General features: G+C 32.9%; 1 protein-coding gene across 1 annotated transcript; it reads left to right on the top strand.

The window, feature by feature from the left end:
* The first annotated feature begins 947 nt into the window (after positions 1-947).
* LOC117107828 (protein disulfide isomerase Creld2-like) lies at positions 948-13,904 on the top strand. The gene is made up of 12 exons (XM_033249617.1): positions 948-1,063; positions 2,057-2,201; positions 3,492-3,574; positions 3,815-3,877; positions 4,840-4,913; positions 5,012-5,050; positions 5,472-5,521; positions 5,828-5,954; positions 6,248-6,349; positions 6,903-7,082; positions 7,871-8,008; positions 12,887-13,904. Exons 2-12 carry the CDS (start codon positions 2,058-2,060, stop codon positions 13,105-13,107), a joined length of 1,221 nt encoding a protein of 406 aa, XP_033105508.1. The 5' UTR covers positions 948-1,063; position 2,057; the 3' UTR covers positions 13,108-13,904.
* The last annotated feature ends 3,093 nt before the right edge of the window (positions 13,905-16,997 follow it).

Genomic DNA, 16,997 nt, shown 5'->3' with positions numbered 1-16,997 from the left:
CCCTATATTTTTCTTGTTAACATCAATTTTTTTGTTCTATATGCCCGTAGGAACAAAATGATACCGAGGAAGTTTAACTGTGGGGGGGGGGGGTGCACGGTGTGAACCCCCCCCCCCCATCCAGCCCATGGCCTAATTTTGTGTAGCGGGTCGCCCCGTTTATTACAAGGAATGGGCTAGAAAAAGGTATCCGTATGGTCAATGATATTATTAATGATTATTGAGCATTTTTGACTATGCACGAATGTGTTAATAAATATAACATCAATACAAATTTCATTGAATATTACGGATTGATTCGCTCCATAAAAAAACACTAAATCGTACTAAGTTTGAATGTCGATTAGTAGGAATCACTTCCCGTTTAATATTAAGTTGATTTTAAAGGACCATAAAGGGTCTAAGAGAATGTATAAGATTTTTTGTTCTAATTTGGTTTATAAGGAAAGATATAAAGAAAAATAGCAGAGGGATATAGGAATTTCAAATAACAACAATATTTGGGAAGTGTCAAATGTCACTTTCAGTTGCACTAATGATGTTAAGCTAAGATGGTTTCATACAGAATCATTCACAGGATTCTAGGTGTTCAATCATTTTTATTTAAAATCGGTACATCCGAAAACAATAAATGTACCTTTTGCAAAGAAAGTGAAGAAACACTCGAACACGTTTTATTTTTCATCATATCACTTAACTTATTTTGCCTTCACAATAAATACAAAACAGAAACAGAAGTACAAGTGATACTGGATGTTGCATAATATATGTACCGTAAATTGTTAAAACGTCTGTAATTATTTTAAAAAAAAACTGAGAGATGTTTATAAATTGATAACTTAATGAAAGCTATATTTTTAATTGAATTTTTGCGAATTATTTACAGTATACCCAAATTTCACAGGTGTTCGGTCTCCTTTATAAATAATTCATTATTTGTTTTAAAGGTCAACGGAGTTCACAATTTGGTCCAATACGATTGGTCCACGTTATCAAATATGTCAGCCCCCAGTACCGCTGACACGAAAGCTGAAAGGTTTTGATAGTTGTTAAACCATCAAAAGTAAGTATTATATTTGTAGTGTTTCCTTCACTTACGTTTTTGAATTTCAGTTCTCTTCAACATACTTTTATTATAGTTTTAAAGTGGTTATTTTTGTATATAAAATTTTAAAAAACTTTTGAACCAAAAAGACCGGGCCGGGCTAGCTAGTCTAGGCTAGGCTAGGCCTAGGCTTACTTGTTGTGTGTGGTGGTAGAGCGTCGCCCAGCTTGGGTTGGGCGAGCCGCTTTCCCGGCGAGCCAACTTCGAGGCCTAGACTACTCTAGAGTTTAGTAGTGGTAATCCAGGCCTTACGCCTAACTCTAGCTTCCAGTAAGGCATTTAAACAAGCACACCGTCCATCCATTGTACACAGGAAGAGTTATATTATAGGCCTAATTGCTTCAAAAAAGTTGACTTTCAACCAAATGGTTTTTTTGGGTTTTTTTTATAACAAACTGCCCAAATTGATTTATGTGAATGCTCGTAACTTCTGCATAAAACCAACTTTTTTAATCAAACCAATAGAATTTTGCTTTTTTTTGTAATCGATAAGGGAGGGACTGCGATCATTATTTGGCAAGTATATTGTAAATATTGTATAAAAACTGGTTTAATTTTGATTGTTATTTATGCACTTGTCAATTGTAGTCTTGGGCCTAGCGGGGACTTATACGGGGATGTAATTTCTAAAACGATTACATGCATGTGAAAGTCCCAGCCACCTCCCGGCAATGCGGGGCATCATTTTAACGTACATCCCCAGCTAAGTCCCCGCAACTTATCGCCGTTGAATGGATTTCGATTCAAATTCAAAATATGTTTAATTGTAATTGAGGAAATGTAAGTAGTTGTAAAATTGGAAAATTAGGAAGTAATCATATTTGTAAGTGGAAAGAAAAACACTGTAATTCCAGTTAATTATAATTGATTACATTTTCAGTATCATAAACTTACCATATTTCTTGCAATTTACAAATAATATAATTATTTTTATGTTTTTTTTTTTTTCAGTATGGAACTCTCATGGACTAGCTTAGCAACAATTCTAATATTTGCTTTTTTATGTCAATCAAGCTATTCAGCAGGCAAAAATAAGAAAAAGGGCATCACAAAAAAGTGCCGGACATGTAGAAACTTTGTGGAAGGTTTTCAAGAGGTGTGTACATAGATACAAATGTTATGACTGAGAATACTATACTAATAGAAAGAATGATAGGTAAATGTAAATCTCAATGAAGGAAGGGAATACATTGGATTTGTTAGAAAAAGGTAACAAGTGTAAGAACCATGGAAGGAATGAAGAAACGGTTAAACTATAAGTGTGTGATCTTACTTGAATCTTCGGGCTCTTGGTAAGGCCATAGCCTTTTAAATGGTTAAGTGTTTTCTAATATCCAGTTGAGCTCTGGCCTTCCTTGGTTCAGGGAGTCAACTCCCTGCTTGGTTTAAACTGATGACCCTGTGTTCTGTTGGAGACTTCCAATTCAAAAGAATTTCCAAATCATCAAATCCCTTGATTATCTTGAATACTTGAATGATGTCAGATCGATCTCTTCTATATTTCAGAGTAGGTAGATGTAGTTCCCATAATCTCTCTTTGTATGGCTTCTCTCTCAGTGCACTTACAATTTTGGGGACTCTGTTGCACCCTTTCTGTTTTGTTTGTATCACCTTTCAAGAGCGGATACCAAATACAACTAACATACTCTAGATGGGGCCGAATGATGCTTTGTACAGGAAAAGAAACTTGTCTTTTTTTCATATATTCAAAGGAATTCCTGACCAATCCTATAAACCTGATGGTATTGTCGAACGTTAATAACGAAGTAAAGCTCGCATCATGATCTGTTCTCCTGCAGTGTGAGGCAGATTACCAGCTGGCATAAGTAATAATAGGCCCCTAATAATATGTTGATTTGTATAGCACCAGTATCCATAAAATAAAGGATGATTCCTGCCACTTGATATATGGACCTCATAGTGCTGGAATCTGCCTAATCAATCTTAGTATTAAAACTGAATGAAAAGAATTAAAGAGAAAGGCAACTAGAACAGTAGAGAAAAGATAAGGATTGTACAAAATATGAAAAATCGAGTCATTGATATATTTAGAAAGATGACTATTATTATCGTGAAATATACATATTAAATAATTTGTAAACATTGAAACTCAATTTTTGTCAAAATATCTCTTCATAAATATATATATTTTCTTGAACATCTCAAATTGACCTGGCATACAAAAGTATCATTTTGTCTTGACACCTCACAAGTGTTTGAGAGCTGAGAGTGTTATCTGTGACATGACTTTACTTGTACCATATAATCTGTAAGCTGAGTATAGTGTTATATAAAATGAACCTTGTCAGTTATATACATACCGTACTATGTGCATTTTTTATACCAAATTAATACTGTTTTACTAATTGTTTTCACTTTCTGACAGGGCATTACTCGAACGTCAAGGTACAATTTTGGTGGCGGTGATGTAGATTGGGAAGAAAAAAAACTTGGTACATATCAGACAAGGTAAGCAGCACATAAGAATTCAATTGGGTGATTTCATTATTGTGTATAAGATCACAAATCTTATAAAGAATTGAACACTCTGGTGTCTACAACAAAATTAAATTACATTATTAATAAATTTATTTGGATATAATAATTTAGAATAAAAAATAATATGCATTACCATACCATAGCTCATAAACCTACAATATTTTGTAACCTAATTAATAATTTATATATAATTTTTTATTTGCATTTCAGTGAAACAAGATTTATAGAAATTACAGATAATATATGTGAATCATCCAAACATGAGGTATATATGTATAATTTTTATTATATATTAATTATTCTGTGCTGTGACCAAATCCTACTACACTTTTTTCATGTCTCCATTTTTAAATGAAATTATAATAATTATTATAATAATATAGGAATTTATTGTGCACCTTTAACCAACGGATGCACGGTGCTGGCGATGTTTTTTTATAACTTCTGGTCATGGAATTCATAATTTGGCAAGCATCCACAAAGTGCAACCCCCTCCACTCCCAAGGGAGTATTCCAGTCTTGCTTGCAATTTAATGTAGACACAGAATAATTATTCATCATCCACCAAGTACCTATTTATACTCCAGCGTGTGTAGAGACAAGCATAGGTATTACATATGCCTTGCCCGAGGACAATAAGTGAAATTCACAGCGGAGGTTCAAACCTCTGAAGTTGAGACTGAAATGCAACCACATCGACAACCACTCCCACATGTGATATATACTACCGTAGAACTTCGATTTGAAGCCCAGTGGGCATAATCTCAAGATGAAGCCCATCTCGAATTGAAGCCCCCTCTTTAGTTTGCAAAGTTAGCCTCAAATAGAAGCCCATCTCGAAAAGAGGCTAATGGGCTTTTTTTCAAGATATCATAGGCTTCTTTTCAAGATAATACAGTACATACACTGTATATGAATTTCAGAAACAAAATAAATTAAATACAAGTTTGGTTTAGAAAGTAGTTTAGGTAATTTAATGCCAATTATATACACTCCATGATACAGATTGATTTTACAGTGGCTTTATTGTTTTATATTACAAATTCACAAAATTTACAGCATTCATTTTGAAAAGAAGCCCCCCACCCCTCTTTACTTTGCAAAGTAGCCTCGAAAAGAAGCCCATCTCAAAAAAAGCACATCAAAAATTTGCAAAAAAAAAGAAGCCCGGGACTTCAATTCGAGGTTTACTGTATCTCTTTTACATAATGTAATATTTTTCTTCTTTTTTTTAGAGACAGATTATACCATGTGTCAAAGGTTAACAACGGATCTCCACGGTTCAGTGCACACCTAGTGGCTACCACCAGTTTCTTTGCAGACTGAGGATGATATATTTTTTGAGGTTTTTAGAGCTGTTTTTTCCTGATCAATATTTCATTATGTTTTATTAAATTTGTTTTTCAGATTGCTGTGTTAATGGTACATTTGGTCCTGAATGCAAAGGTAAGCATATTGATCAAGATTAATTGATTAATCTATATAATGACTTTTAGAAGGTGTTCCAAGTCTCTCAGAATTTGCAAAAGTCTCCCGGAAAATCTGGACGGCCTCTCACATCTCGTGCAACCAAGCAAGAATCTTCTATCTTCCACAAATTAATTAAATCATGTTTTTACTAGTGTGTTTCCTCGTTAATATGATTTGTCTCACGGAAGTCAGTGTCAATGGGTATCATGAAAAGCAGCGAAATAAATGTGGTGTGCTAAGAAACGTAGTTTTAAACAGATCTCCCAGATACGACTTCTTCCAACTTGCGACCCTTGTTTTAGTTTTTTTAAGAATTTTATATTAAGCCTATTGAAAATTTTTTTAAATAGTTGTAAAGACTTGGTCTTACAGTGATTTCTATTGGATGTTTTTTTAGAGTGCCCTGGAGGTGTTGAAAGGCCATGTAGAGATAATGGAGAATGTAAGGTGAGCTAATTAGTAGAGTTGTCTTAAGAATAATGGAGGGTATGCTTTAATAACCTGGTTCTCAACCTTTGAACCACAGTCTCAAAGAAAAATTGTTTTTAATTCATCAAAAATTGTGTGAATCTGGTTTTTGGAAAATCATTCTAACTCACCAAACAAATTACTGGTGCATTTCGTTTTTCAAATTTCTTCAATTGATGATGATACACTACAATAATGATTCGCATCAGAATGTAGTCTTCTTAATATTTTTTAATATTGATTATATATTAGGAATATAAATGAATATTTGATTGGTTTTTAAAGGGAAGCGGCACAAGATCAGGTGATGGTAAATGTTCCTGTAATGATGGTTACTCAGGTTCACTATGTGATGAGTGTAAAGACAGCCATTTTGAAGAATCAAAGAATGAAACTCACACAGTGTGTAGAGGTACAATATTTTACTGTTTGTTTACTCATATTTTATTTATTTATTATAAATTAATGTTGTCCTCCTAGGATACATCCTGGAGATGACAGCTTTCTCATCATGCTTTTCCACCCTGGTCTATCTAGAACTTTCCTATGTAGTGTTCCAATGATGTGATACTCATATGTTGATATCTGGTTTAATATACTAAGTAAATAAGTGCCATCAATATATTGTACTACATGTAAGTACTGTAATGCGGTAATATATAATATATTAATTTCTTTTTTATGTATTCCTTTTACTCATTCAAGAATGCCATTTGTCATGCTCTTTGAAGTGTACTGGACCGGAGACTAAAGATTGTGAGGAGTGCAAAGAGGGATGGTTATGGAATGATGAGCATGGTTGTCAAGGTAAGGCTTTGGGGACTATTTGTTGCTTGGGCAACTGTCCTTTTAGCTCGGGCCAATATTGCCTTTTCTATGACAACAGCGTTTGTAGCTATTAGGCAACAGATCTTGTAGTTAGTTTAACAGTCTATTGGTAAACACCAAGAACAACTCACAAAATCTGAAGAAGACTTATTTGCATTCTGGTTGTGATTGGCAATACAGCTGTAGAAAACCCCCTACTCATTTTTGAAGAGTTTTTTTTTTTTTTTTCAACAAGCAGATGAGCCATATTGCATGTAGGTCTAACGGCTTAAATGTCTTATCCGAAAGATGGTGTGCTATTGGTACTTGATTTCAGCCCTCTAGCTAAAACGCAAAGAGAGTGATAGGATTTGAACAGCAGACCAAGAGAACGCCATGGTTCAGCACCCATACAGTGGCTACCACTAGATTACCTGACTGAGCCATGCAGCTCAGTTGCTTACTTACAATACGTCCATGCCTTTAAATTGCTCTAGAATGAACTCACCTTAATTTTTGTAGAAAAGCAAAAATTTATGTCATTATGTTGTAGATGTTGATGAGTGTGCTGCCGAAGAGCGTCCGTGCAACGAATCACAATATTGTGAAAATAATGAAGGATCGTACAACTGTGAAGCTTGCCACGCGTCATGTGACCAGTGTCTGGGCAAAGGGGACGAACAGTGTATAAAATGCCGCAACGGCTACAACATGGAAGAGGGAAAATGTAAAGGTAAGTAATCCATCTAAAGTAGGGCATACCTATACTCATATTTCTGTTTATCATGCACATCAAACATGTTTGATCAGACTTGATGAATTCAGACTTTGATGAAGTCAGACTTTGAGTATTAAGTCCGACTTGGATGGAGTTAGACTTTGCGTATTAATTCAGATTTTGAGTAAGTCTGAATTGGTTTTGTCAGACTAAATGAAATCTGACTTTGTTGAAATCGGACTTTGATTAAGTCAGATTATGATTAAGTCAGACTTCGATTAAGTCAGATTATGATTAACTCGGACTTTGATTAGTCAGACTTTGATTAAATCAGACTTTGATTTATTCAGACTTTGATTAAGTCATATTGTGATTAAGTCAAACTTCTGATTAAGTCAGAAATTGATGAAGTCAAGTTTAAATGAAGTTAGTAAAAGATCATCGTCTTAAGATATGGAAAGACACATAATTGTTTGATCAGTTATATCTCAAAAAGTGTATACTGTCAGATGACAGATCAAACATTAAATTTGGCTGACAGAAGTCTGATTGAAGTTTTGTAATGGCAATGGTTGAGAACTAATATAGCATATAATCTTATTTGACTCCTCAAATGTATGTCGAAGCTGATTGCCTATAGGTTCTGGTGGGTCCTTTCCTGACAGGAAAGGCCGATCCTAGATCAACAGAGTTGTCCAAAGGTTGGACAGGCTAGCATATAATATTATAGCATTTAATATATTTAAACCTTTATTTAATATCTTTATAACACCATAATGAATTGTTAACTGTTCCCCTAATAGATATTAATGAGTGTGAAAGCGATAACCACGGTTGCACCGGTGAACATAAAATCTGCAAAAACCGACCGGGGACCTACCAATGCGACTGCGAAGAGGGTTTTGAGTTGATGGGTAGTGAATGTGTTGATGAGACTAAAAGTAAGTACTCTGACAGTTTTTCAGTTTTTGCCCACCCAATTTGTTTTTTTTTGAAGATGCACAAATTTTATTGCCTTCAAGGAGGACACCATGAAAAAAGATGTCTGTGGTGACTAGTAAGGGATCATCCATACTTTTCGTCATTTTTTTGCAAGAGTACAAAACATATAAAGTGGGAGAAGGAATTTACAGTGTAGTCATATACATATAGGTCTACCTCCAATTAAAGAACATTTTGGGGCCAGAGTTTCTGTGTGTCTTTTAGAAGCTTTAGTCTCTAATTATTAAAAAGTTATGTGAAGCGCTTAGAGGCTTTGTGCATAAAGCGCTATATAAGAACGACATATTATTATTATTATTATTATTATTATTATTATTATTATTAGTATTATTATTAGTATTATTATTATTATTATTATTAATTAGTATACTGTAATAAAGATAAAAGACATTTGTGATTTTTGACCACAGACAAGTGGTCTTTAATTGGATTGGTCTTTAATTAGAGGGAGACATGTATTCTTTTATGGAAAATGTAAAATTATGACGGCCTATATAATCAATTTATTGTGTACTCTTTCGGGGGAAATGAGTATGTTTAATTTTGCCTTTGTAAATATGTTGAAAATATTTTGGATGATCCCTAAAAGTGGCTGCTTTATCACTGGAATTCTGAAGTTAATCATAGAAACACTGCATATTATTATATATTTTATAAATCACTTTTATCTTATACATATACATATGCAAAAACTCAGGTGCCCATTTTCTATTTTCTATGATCCAGTGCATCTGGTAGATCATTGAAGTTGGTCATTTGAGAATGATAACCTAGTTTAGTAGCCTTAAGCAAATAAGCACTAGCAACTAAGCAACTCATTTCAAAAGTCTGATCAAAGAAACAAACACCTGAAAAATGTATGCTATAAAGCCTTTTTCAAACTACTGTTTGTGGTGACTGAAGTATAGTTCAGTAACCAAATCACTAGAATGATTATTTGTAAAATAGTTTTCTTTTTTTTTTAAATGCTTGTATTTACATTATCATCATATAGTCAATTTAGAAAGTCATTAAAATTATTTATAAAATGCTCCAGCATTAATAATTTGAACACAGTATATTTCTAAAAATGTTTTCCTAAATAAAAGAAAAAAAATTATAAAATTCCTCCGTAAAAGTGTGTAAAGCATGTAATTTTCCGCGTTGTGCGGTTGTGCACTTTTTCCAGCAATGTTTTTTTTTTCGGTGATGGGGGCATGCTCTTCTATGATGTCTTCCAACTTTCAATTTCAACTGATAACATGGAATCCACACCATTAACATCACAAGATTTCTTTCCTTAGAGAAGTTAATTATAATATAATAATAATAATATCTCAAATTTATATGGCACCAATTCCAAACAAGATCAAAGATGCAACACACATGAATATCCACCGAAAAACAATTAGGTCGTAAGCTGTGACTTTAATTCGTAAATAGATAGAAAAAGCTATGTTATTTAGAAGCTGGTTCCAAATAATAGCAGAAGTATAAGTGAAAGAACATTGACCGTAGGTTTTGCTTCTGTATTTGGTGACAGATAGAAAGTTTTGGGAAATTTATTTTTTTCTGTGGTATTCCTTGTGGACAACCAATTGTTTTGAAATATTTTGTTTACTTCAGGGATGATTAAAAATGTAATGCATGAAAAACTTTTATAAAAAGTAAATCAACTAGCCCATTCATTGAATTCAGTGTCTAAAAATGTTTAAAAATAATGCATGAAAACCTTATATAAAAGGTATATACCTAGCCTGTTCATTGAAGACTCTGTTGGCATTAAAAATCTAAATCTGTTTTAACTTGTGTTTAAAGTGCCTTGACTTACTGGCTTAACTTCCTCATCTGCTACCTTGGCTCATTTCATACACTTAGGTCCTTGTTTTTCTTTTTCTCTTCCAGTGAAGGAGTTAACACAGAAGAAAACACAGTTGTCAACAACAGGGGAGATTCTTACCTATATTCTCTATTTCATTATACTTGTTGGGTCTATAGTTGCTAGCCGTAATAGCCCGCTAGCAGCCATGGTGTTTGGCGTAGGCATGGGGTTCTGGTACCTAACAAAGATATTTGATAAACCTTTAAAATTAGACCGTTAAACAGGGCAATAATTTATTTATTTTATTCACTAAAAGATTGAGTAATATTTCGAACAAAACAATATGAAGCAATATAGATACCTAAAAAGGACTTTAAATCTGATTGTGATATGAATTGAAAACTATTTCCCATAGATATATTAGGATCATAATGTATTCAGCAAATAATTGGCTACAGAGATATTATTCATATTCTCTTTAGCTTATATGTTTTAGGGATCAATAATTTCATATGGTGTTAATCCACTCCTAAAATTCTACATTTTGATTTACCATAAAAAAAATTACACTGTGCCTGTTTGGTCATACTGTAGAATGTGAAAGTATATTGGTTACACCTGATGTTAGTGTTTATTTTCTTTAAAATGCATTGTTTTTTTTTCTGTCTGTTGATGGATCAATTCCATTCTTTATATCATGCATGTACATTGTTATTACTTTATGCAAATTACGCCTTCAAAAAAAAGTTTTCTTGCAATACTCTATCCTTGATAAAAACTAATTTATTTGGACATTGAATTCAAAAAGTCAAATGGTTATAGCTTGATATCTGTATTCTTTTTAATTAAATTTTCTCTTGCATTTTAAATTTTTATTGAGGTTTTCCTTGTGATTTATAGCCTAAGATTGCTGAAGTGTAGGTAATTACATTGAATTGGTATTTTGAGATAATAACAATATCATGATTATCTAATATTATGTTGATTTGATAATGAAGTAGAGGGTGTTAAAAGGGGTCCTGCTGGCCCAGGTTCCCCTTAATTTTTTTCAAATTTAAAACAAAATGTGGACAAAGAAAGTGATGTTCAAATTCCAGTCTGAGAGTGCCATTTCCAGGCAGCTAGATGCTAATAGCCATAAAATATTGTACCTAAGCCCAAAATATAATGTTGTCTTCATTATATAATTCCATCCCTGGACCCCTTTTATTTAGAGTTCCTGATCCCCACTGTGAGGCATTATTAGACCATGTGAGAAAACAATAGTTTAAAAAAAAATTAGCATGTTTCCTATAAATAGTAAGCTTCCCTGCATGTTTTGGTTTTATTTGGTATTCAATTGATTTTTGAGAGTTAATGTTTGTCTTTGTTTATATGGGTAAACCAAGCCGTGTATTAATTTTGTATTCATATTGCTAAAAGTTAAATCTCCCACCGTTACAGTTAAGATTTTACCTTTCTTTTCTGTTCATTCGTTACTTAATCCACATTGTACACCATGAATATATTCTGTGATTTAGTGACATGATTCTACAGAATAGAATCATGTAACTTTAAAGTTAATGAATCCTAATTTAGTAAAAAATAAAATTTTTAGAAATGTGTTTCCAATCTATACAAACACCAAAGTGTCTCTTACTTCTCACACTAGCTGCAGTGTTAATACAAGTGTTTGTTTATTATAAATTGTAGTTGCACCTGTATTTATTTATTGACAATCATTCACTTGTTATTTTAGGTCAATATATAGTCCTTCTTAAGACTAAAATTGTTTCAAAATGTATGAAATTCCTGCCATAAATATGCAACTCCAAAGATAAGGATTAAACAATTAAATTAATGCAATTTTTAAATAATTATTTCCCTTCTCACCTTATTGATACTAAATATCTTATTGTTACTTGTTATTTGTGAGGTTTGTATATGCGTATCCGCCGTAGATGCACAGATTACCACGTGACTTTTGTAGTTGATTTTCGTAATTCTATTCTGTAGTGTTTGTTTATTGTTGGTTTATTGTTGAGGCTGATTTCCATAAAACTAAACCGTAAACATTTCTGGATCTACTTATCATAGGAAAATCATTCTTAACAAAGTTAAAGCTTATATTGTCATCTATTCTACACTTCAATTCTCAGTTTCCCAACTACGTGAGCCATTTACTATTGAGACCTCGCATTTATTTATTCACTTATGTCAATGTTAATGTTTTTTACTGTTACTGACTGTAGATAAAGAATATATCTGGACATTAGATAGACAATTTTTGAGAACAGTTTTTATTTGAATTGTTTTTTGTGTACATATATATTATTATTACTGTGTTGTAAGATATTAAATGTTGTAATTTATGAAATGAGATAATGCATTGTCTTTATGCATACTTTACATTTTGTGTATTTGAATTAAAGTGAAAGTGTGAGGTATGATTTAATATATCTATAAATAATGAACAAGTTTCCTCTCCTTACACTTTTTTTTACAACTCAGTTTTTTTTTAATATTTTTATCAAATATTTCACAATTTAATGGATTTTAACACAATTTTGTATTCAGAAACATTTCCTCATTATTTTATTGTATTTCCTTGATATCTACCTACAGGATAGAAAAAAACCAATTCACAATGCTCTATTAACCATCACTCAGTTTTCAGCTCCGATGAGGAACTCTAGAAACACTCGCCTGATTGGTTAATAGATCTTTTTTGTATGGGCGGCCATAGGAGCTCTATAAACACTCAGCTGATTGGTTAATAGATCTTTTTTGTATGGGCGGCCGTTAGGGCCAATATACTCTACTGCCTCTATTATTCTGCCTTCATCGGAGCTTTCGAGATAACGAGAACTTGTTAAATATTAAATGGTGATTATTATTATTCATAATACTGCAATTTATAGCTCACAAATAAAACAACACAGAGCTAAAATAATTTCTCATTCAGATATTTAAAATTTAATTGTACTGTATGTACAAAATACTTCATATGTTCATATTTACATTTATTTTTCCAAAGTTTATGATGAAGATAATGAAGAAGAGCCAGCTGAAAATATAGGAAATGAGGATCAAAATGAGGAAGTGAAGGAAGACAAAGATAAAGTGAATAATAATGATACAAATGAGGAGGAAAAGACAAAACAGATGGAGGAAGTTTTATCAGATAATAATGATGATGGTATTTTGACAGCTGGAATAGAAAACGTTGACATTCAAAGTTCCAAAACAGAACTATGATAAAGGATTATATGCATCTGCATTTTATAACTGTATGTCAAAAATAAAATATTTATTCTGAAGGTCTGTCCAAACTGTCAGGTTTTTATGTGACAAGTATCTGTGATTTACCCATATATATGGATGATGATGTCATACCACACCCATATATGGGCATGTCACAGGTATTTGTCACATACAACATGGTAGTGTGGACAGATCTTTACAAAACTGAAGCTGGACATTCAGCATCAGACTTGCATCTGTCAGACCAACAATGTTTTATCATGCATTACTAGACTTCCACCAAACTTGTTAAAGATACCACATTCTTTAATCAGATATTATCTGAAGCAAGCTTACCATACACTATCAAACATTGGCAAGTCTGACAAACAAAAATTTTATTAATGAAGCACCACTTCACAATGAAAATCTACTTAGGACTATTTAAGGGTGAGGGATAATTTTTATATTTTTTACTACCAAATTATTATTTACCATCAAATATAAGTCTGGCAAATGAAAATCTGATTATGTAAGCACTACTTCACAATGAAAATCCACTTTTTTGAAGGGTGAGTTAAATTGGTTTATTTACTGTATTGAAATATTTCTTTTGAATACCTAATAGTACTTCATTTTTAATGTTGAATTCAACTATTAACTTTCGCACCCATTCACATTCCTTAAAAGCATTTAAAAACATCTTAAACCTTTATAAATTAGATCAAGTTGACTATTTGGGGTCTTTCCATATTAATGTAATTTTGTGTCTTCATGTCTATATGGTATGGAATAAATGTTTTGTATTTTTACCTCTTTGTTTTGTTTCATTTTATATTTTTTGTACAGCTAAAGGCAGAAGTACCATAAACTACACAAAATTGCATGAAACAAAACCCACGCCATAGTGTGGGAGCTAGCCTGGGTTCCAGGCCCTAACTTTAGGTTACTCACTCTTTATTGCACTTAGTGCGCGACATACCTAATTTAATTGGCGTCCCATACTCGATTTCTTTTTTTTTTTTTTATTTTCGTCTTTAAATTAACTTTTTCGTTGGTGGCGCTGTCCAGAATGAGAAAAATAATTTAAAAAAAAAAAGACTTGTGGCAAGTCTATGTGGAAGCGGACTAAGGTTTCTAAAAGTGTGCTTTGGAACTACAATGATAACTAAAACCAACAAAATTTCATATATGGAGATCCTACAATAATAAATTAATTGCTTATATTGGTATCTTTTAATTGAATATTAGAACGGGAAAAAAAAATTTTTTTCTCACAATCATTAAAAATTATATAATACACTTCCGTAGTAGAATTTCATGGAGTTTATATCAGCAAAACTAAACTGAATTAACATTTTGTGAAAACCGTTGCAATGAAGTGGGAGTGCCATAGGTAGACCATAACACAATTGCAAAAAAGTATGGACGCCATACGGGGGAAAAAAAGCTAAGGGGCCAATCTTGCGATAGCGGAATGTTTTCCGAGAGGAGCTTGAGTTAACTAGGCAAATCTAGCAAACGAAAGTAGCAGAAGTAGTTGGTCAGTGAGATGTATATAGCGTTTGACGATCTATAAACAAAGCTTGTAAACCTTTTATATAAACGCAGTAATAATTATAACAAGAATATGCTAATGAGGCAATCACTCAAGCGTGACGACCAACCTATTGAGCGCCTACATCACGATCACCAACTTCTCGGGAGTTGTAAACTACTGTATTAAAACATTGAAGTGTAGGCCCTATCCATATACATGTGTCCAGGTCTTACTGATAAACCGCTGGCCTTTAATCATACATATAATTCTACTTCACATATTAAGCTAGCCTGGGTTCCAGGCCCTAACTTTAGGTTACTCACTCTTTATTGCACTTAGTGCGCGACATACCTAATTTAATTGGCGTCCCATACTCGATTTCTTTTTTTTTTTTATTTTCGTCTTTAAATTAACTTTTTCGTTGGTGGCGCTGTCCAGAATGAGAAAAATAATAAAAAAAAAAAAAAAAGACTTGTGGCAAGTCTATGTGGAAGCGGACTAAGATTTCTAAAAGTGTGCTTTGGAACTACAATGATAACTAAAACCAACAAAATTTCATATATGGAGATCCTTCAATAATAAATTAATTGCTTATATTGGTATCTTTTAATTGAATATTAGAACGGGAAAAAAAAAATTTTTTCTCACAATCATTAAAAATTATATAATACTCTTCCGTAGTAGAATTTCATGGAGTTTATATCAGCAAAACTAAACTGAATTAACATTTTGTGAAAACCATTGCAATGAAGTGGGAGTGCCATAGGTAGACCATAACACAATTGCAAAAAATTATGGACGCCATACGGGGGAAAAAAAAGCTAAGGGGCCAATCTTGCGATAGCGGAATGTTTTCCGAGAGGAGCTTGAGTTAACTAGGCAAATCTAGCAAACGAAAGTGGATCATCAGCAGAAGTAGTTGGTCAGTGAGATGTATATAGCGTTTGACTTCTACTCCCATTTTATTTACCATTAATTAAGACCGAAATTAGACCTAGTCCATGTGTGGCAAATGCTCAGCGATTTTTCCCTAGTATACTTTATGACGTATATCTGTGATTAACCAGGTGCGTAAAATTAATCTTACTGAAAGCTGGGTACTATACAGTAATGAAGAAGTAGAGAATAATATGTTGATTGAACATATAGTGCCCTCCGTTTTATTTTTTGATGGGCCCTGCCGTCCCGGTGTCCAATTTTCCAAATTTTCCCACAGATGTTGTTTTCTGTTGTCCCTGTATTCAGATTTCACACACAGATGTTGATTCCTGATGATGGCATAATTAATGTCGAAATATTGAATCCCAACACGATGGCGTGCATTTCAGTACTTGGAGTATGTATTATATTTTCTTATCTGAGATTAATCAGTGGACCTTTCGGATGTTGTTTTCTGCTCTTCTATTAATTACCACAGTAGTAACAAATTATATGAACCGACAAAAAATGAGAGCAGCTGAGCTCAGTCGGCTAAACTGTTCAGTGTGCTTTTCAGACTTGATTCCTGGTTCTCTGCCAATCGCTGCTCTGCTTCTGCTGTAGGCCCTAAGGATTAAATTGCAAGATACAGCAGTGGGCCGGTCGACTATCGAAAAAGACGTTTATCATTTTCCCTTGTATAGGCCTATCATCTTGACATCTCTTCTCACCTGCTTAGCTATATTCATTATCATAGAATACATTAACATTAACATTAATCCTGGTGTGATTAATCCTGATACTTTCTAAGACGGAGTCGTCGTTAAGGTTTATAAAACTCGTTAATAAAAAAATACTGTACCAAAGGCATGTTTGCATCCATTTTTATATCATTTAAAACATTTTACTTGAATCTATTATAATGTGTATGATGATGGTTATCAGGCATACAGATTTAAAGAAAAATATAAAAACAGTGTGGTACGTAGTTGTGACATAGTGTTATGTGCTTATTAAAACATTGATACAAACCAAAGTTGTCAGTTATTTCATATGCAAACAGTGTATATGCAGTGCAGTTTTTTATATCTAAAAAATTACGTTATATGCATGCTCAGAAGCGGAAATTTTAACCTAAAAGTTTGATATATGTTTCATGTTGTTTGTTGAATGGTCTTTAATGATATTATATTCTAATAATACCACAACATAAGGAAGAACACTTTGTCACCTACTAAGTTTAGACCCATATATATTTATATTTCCTTATAGGCCTAAATCATAAGGAAGTCCGCTCTATATCCAAATTTCAGGAAATTATACGTTTTATGCATGCATCTACGTGGAAATTTTGTTTTATGTTGTTTGCTGAATGGTCTTCTTTAAAAATATAACAGTCTAATATGACCACAACACAAGGAAGTTCATTCGTTAAATGTTTAGTAGA

This window comes from Anneissia japonica, unplaced genomic scaffold (genome assembly GCF_011630105.1).
Source record: "Anneissia japonica isolate Jap-2015-1 unplaced genomic scaffold, ASM1163010v1 scaffold288207_len127366_cov164, whole genome shotgun sequence".
Lineage (NCBI taxonomy): Eukaryota > Metazoa > Echinodermata > Crinoidea > Comatulida > Comatulidae > Anneissia > Anneissia japonica.
The sequence above is the reverse complement of the archived record's forward strand: the minus strand, read 5'-3'. Positions and strand labels throughout refer to the sequence as shown.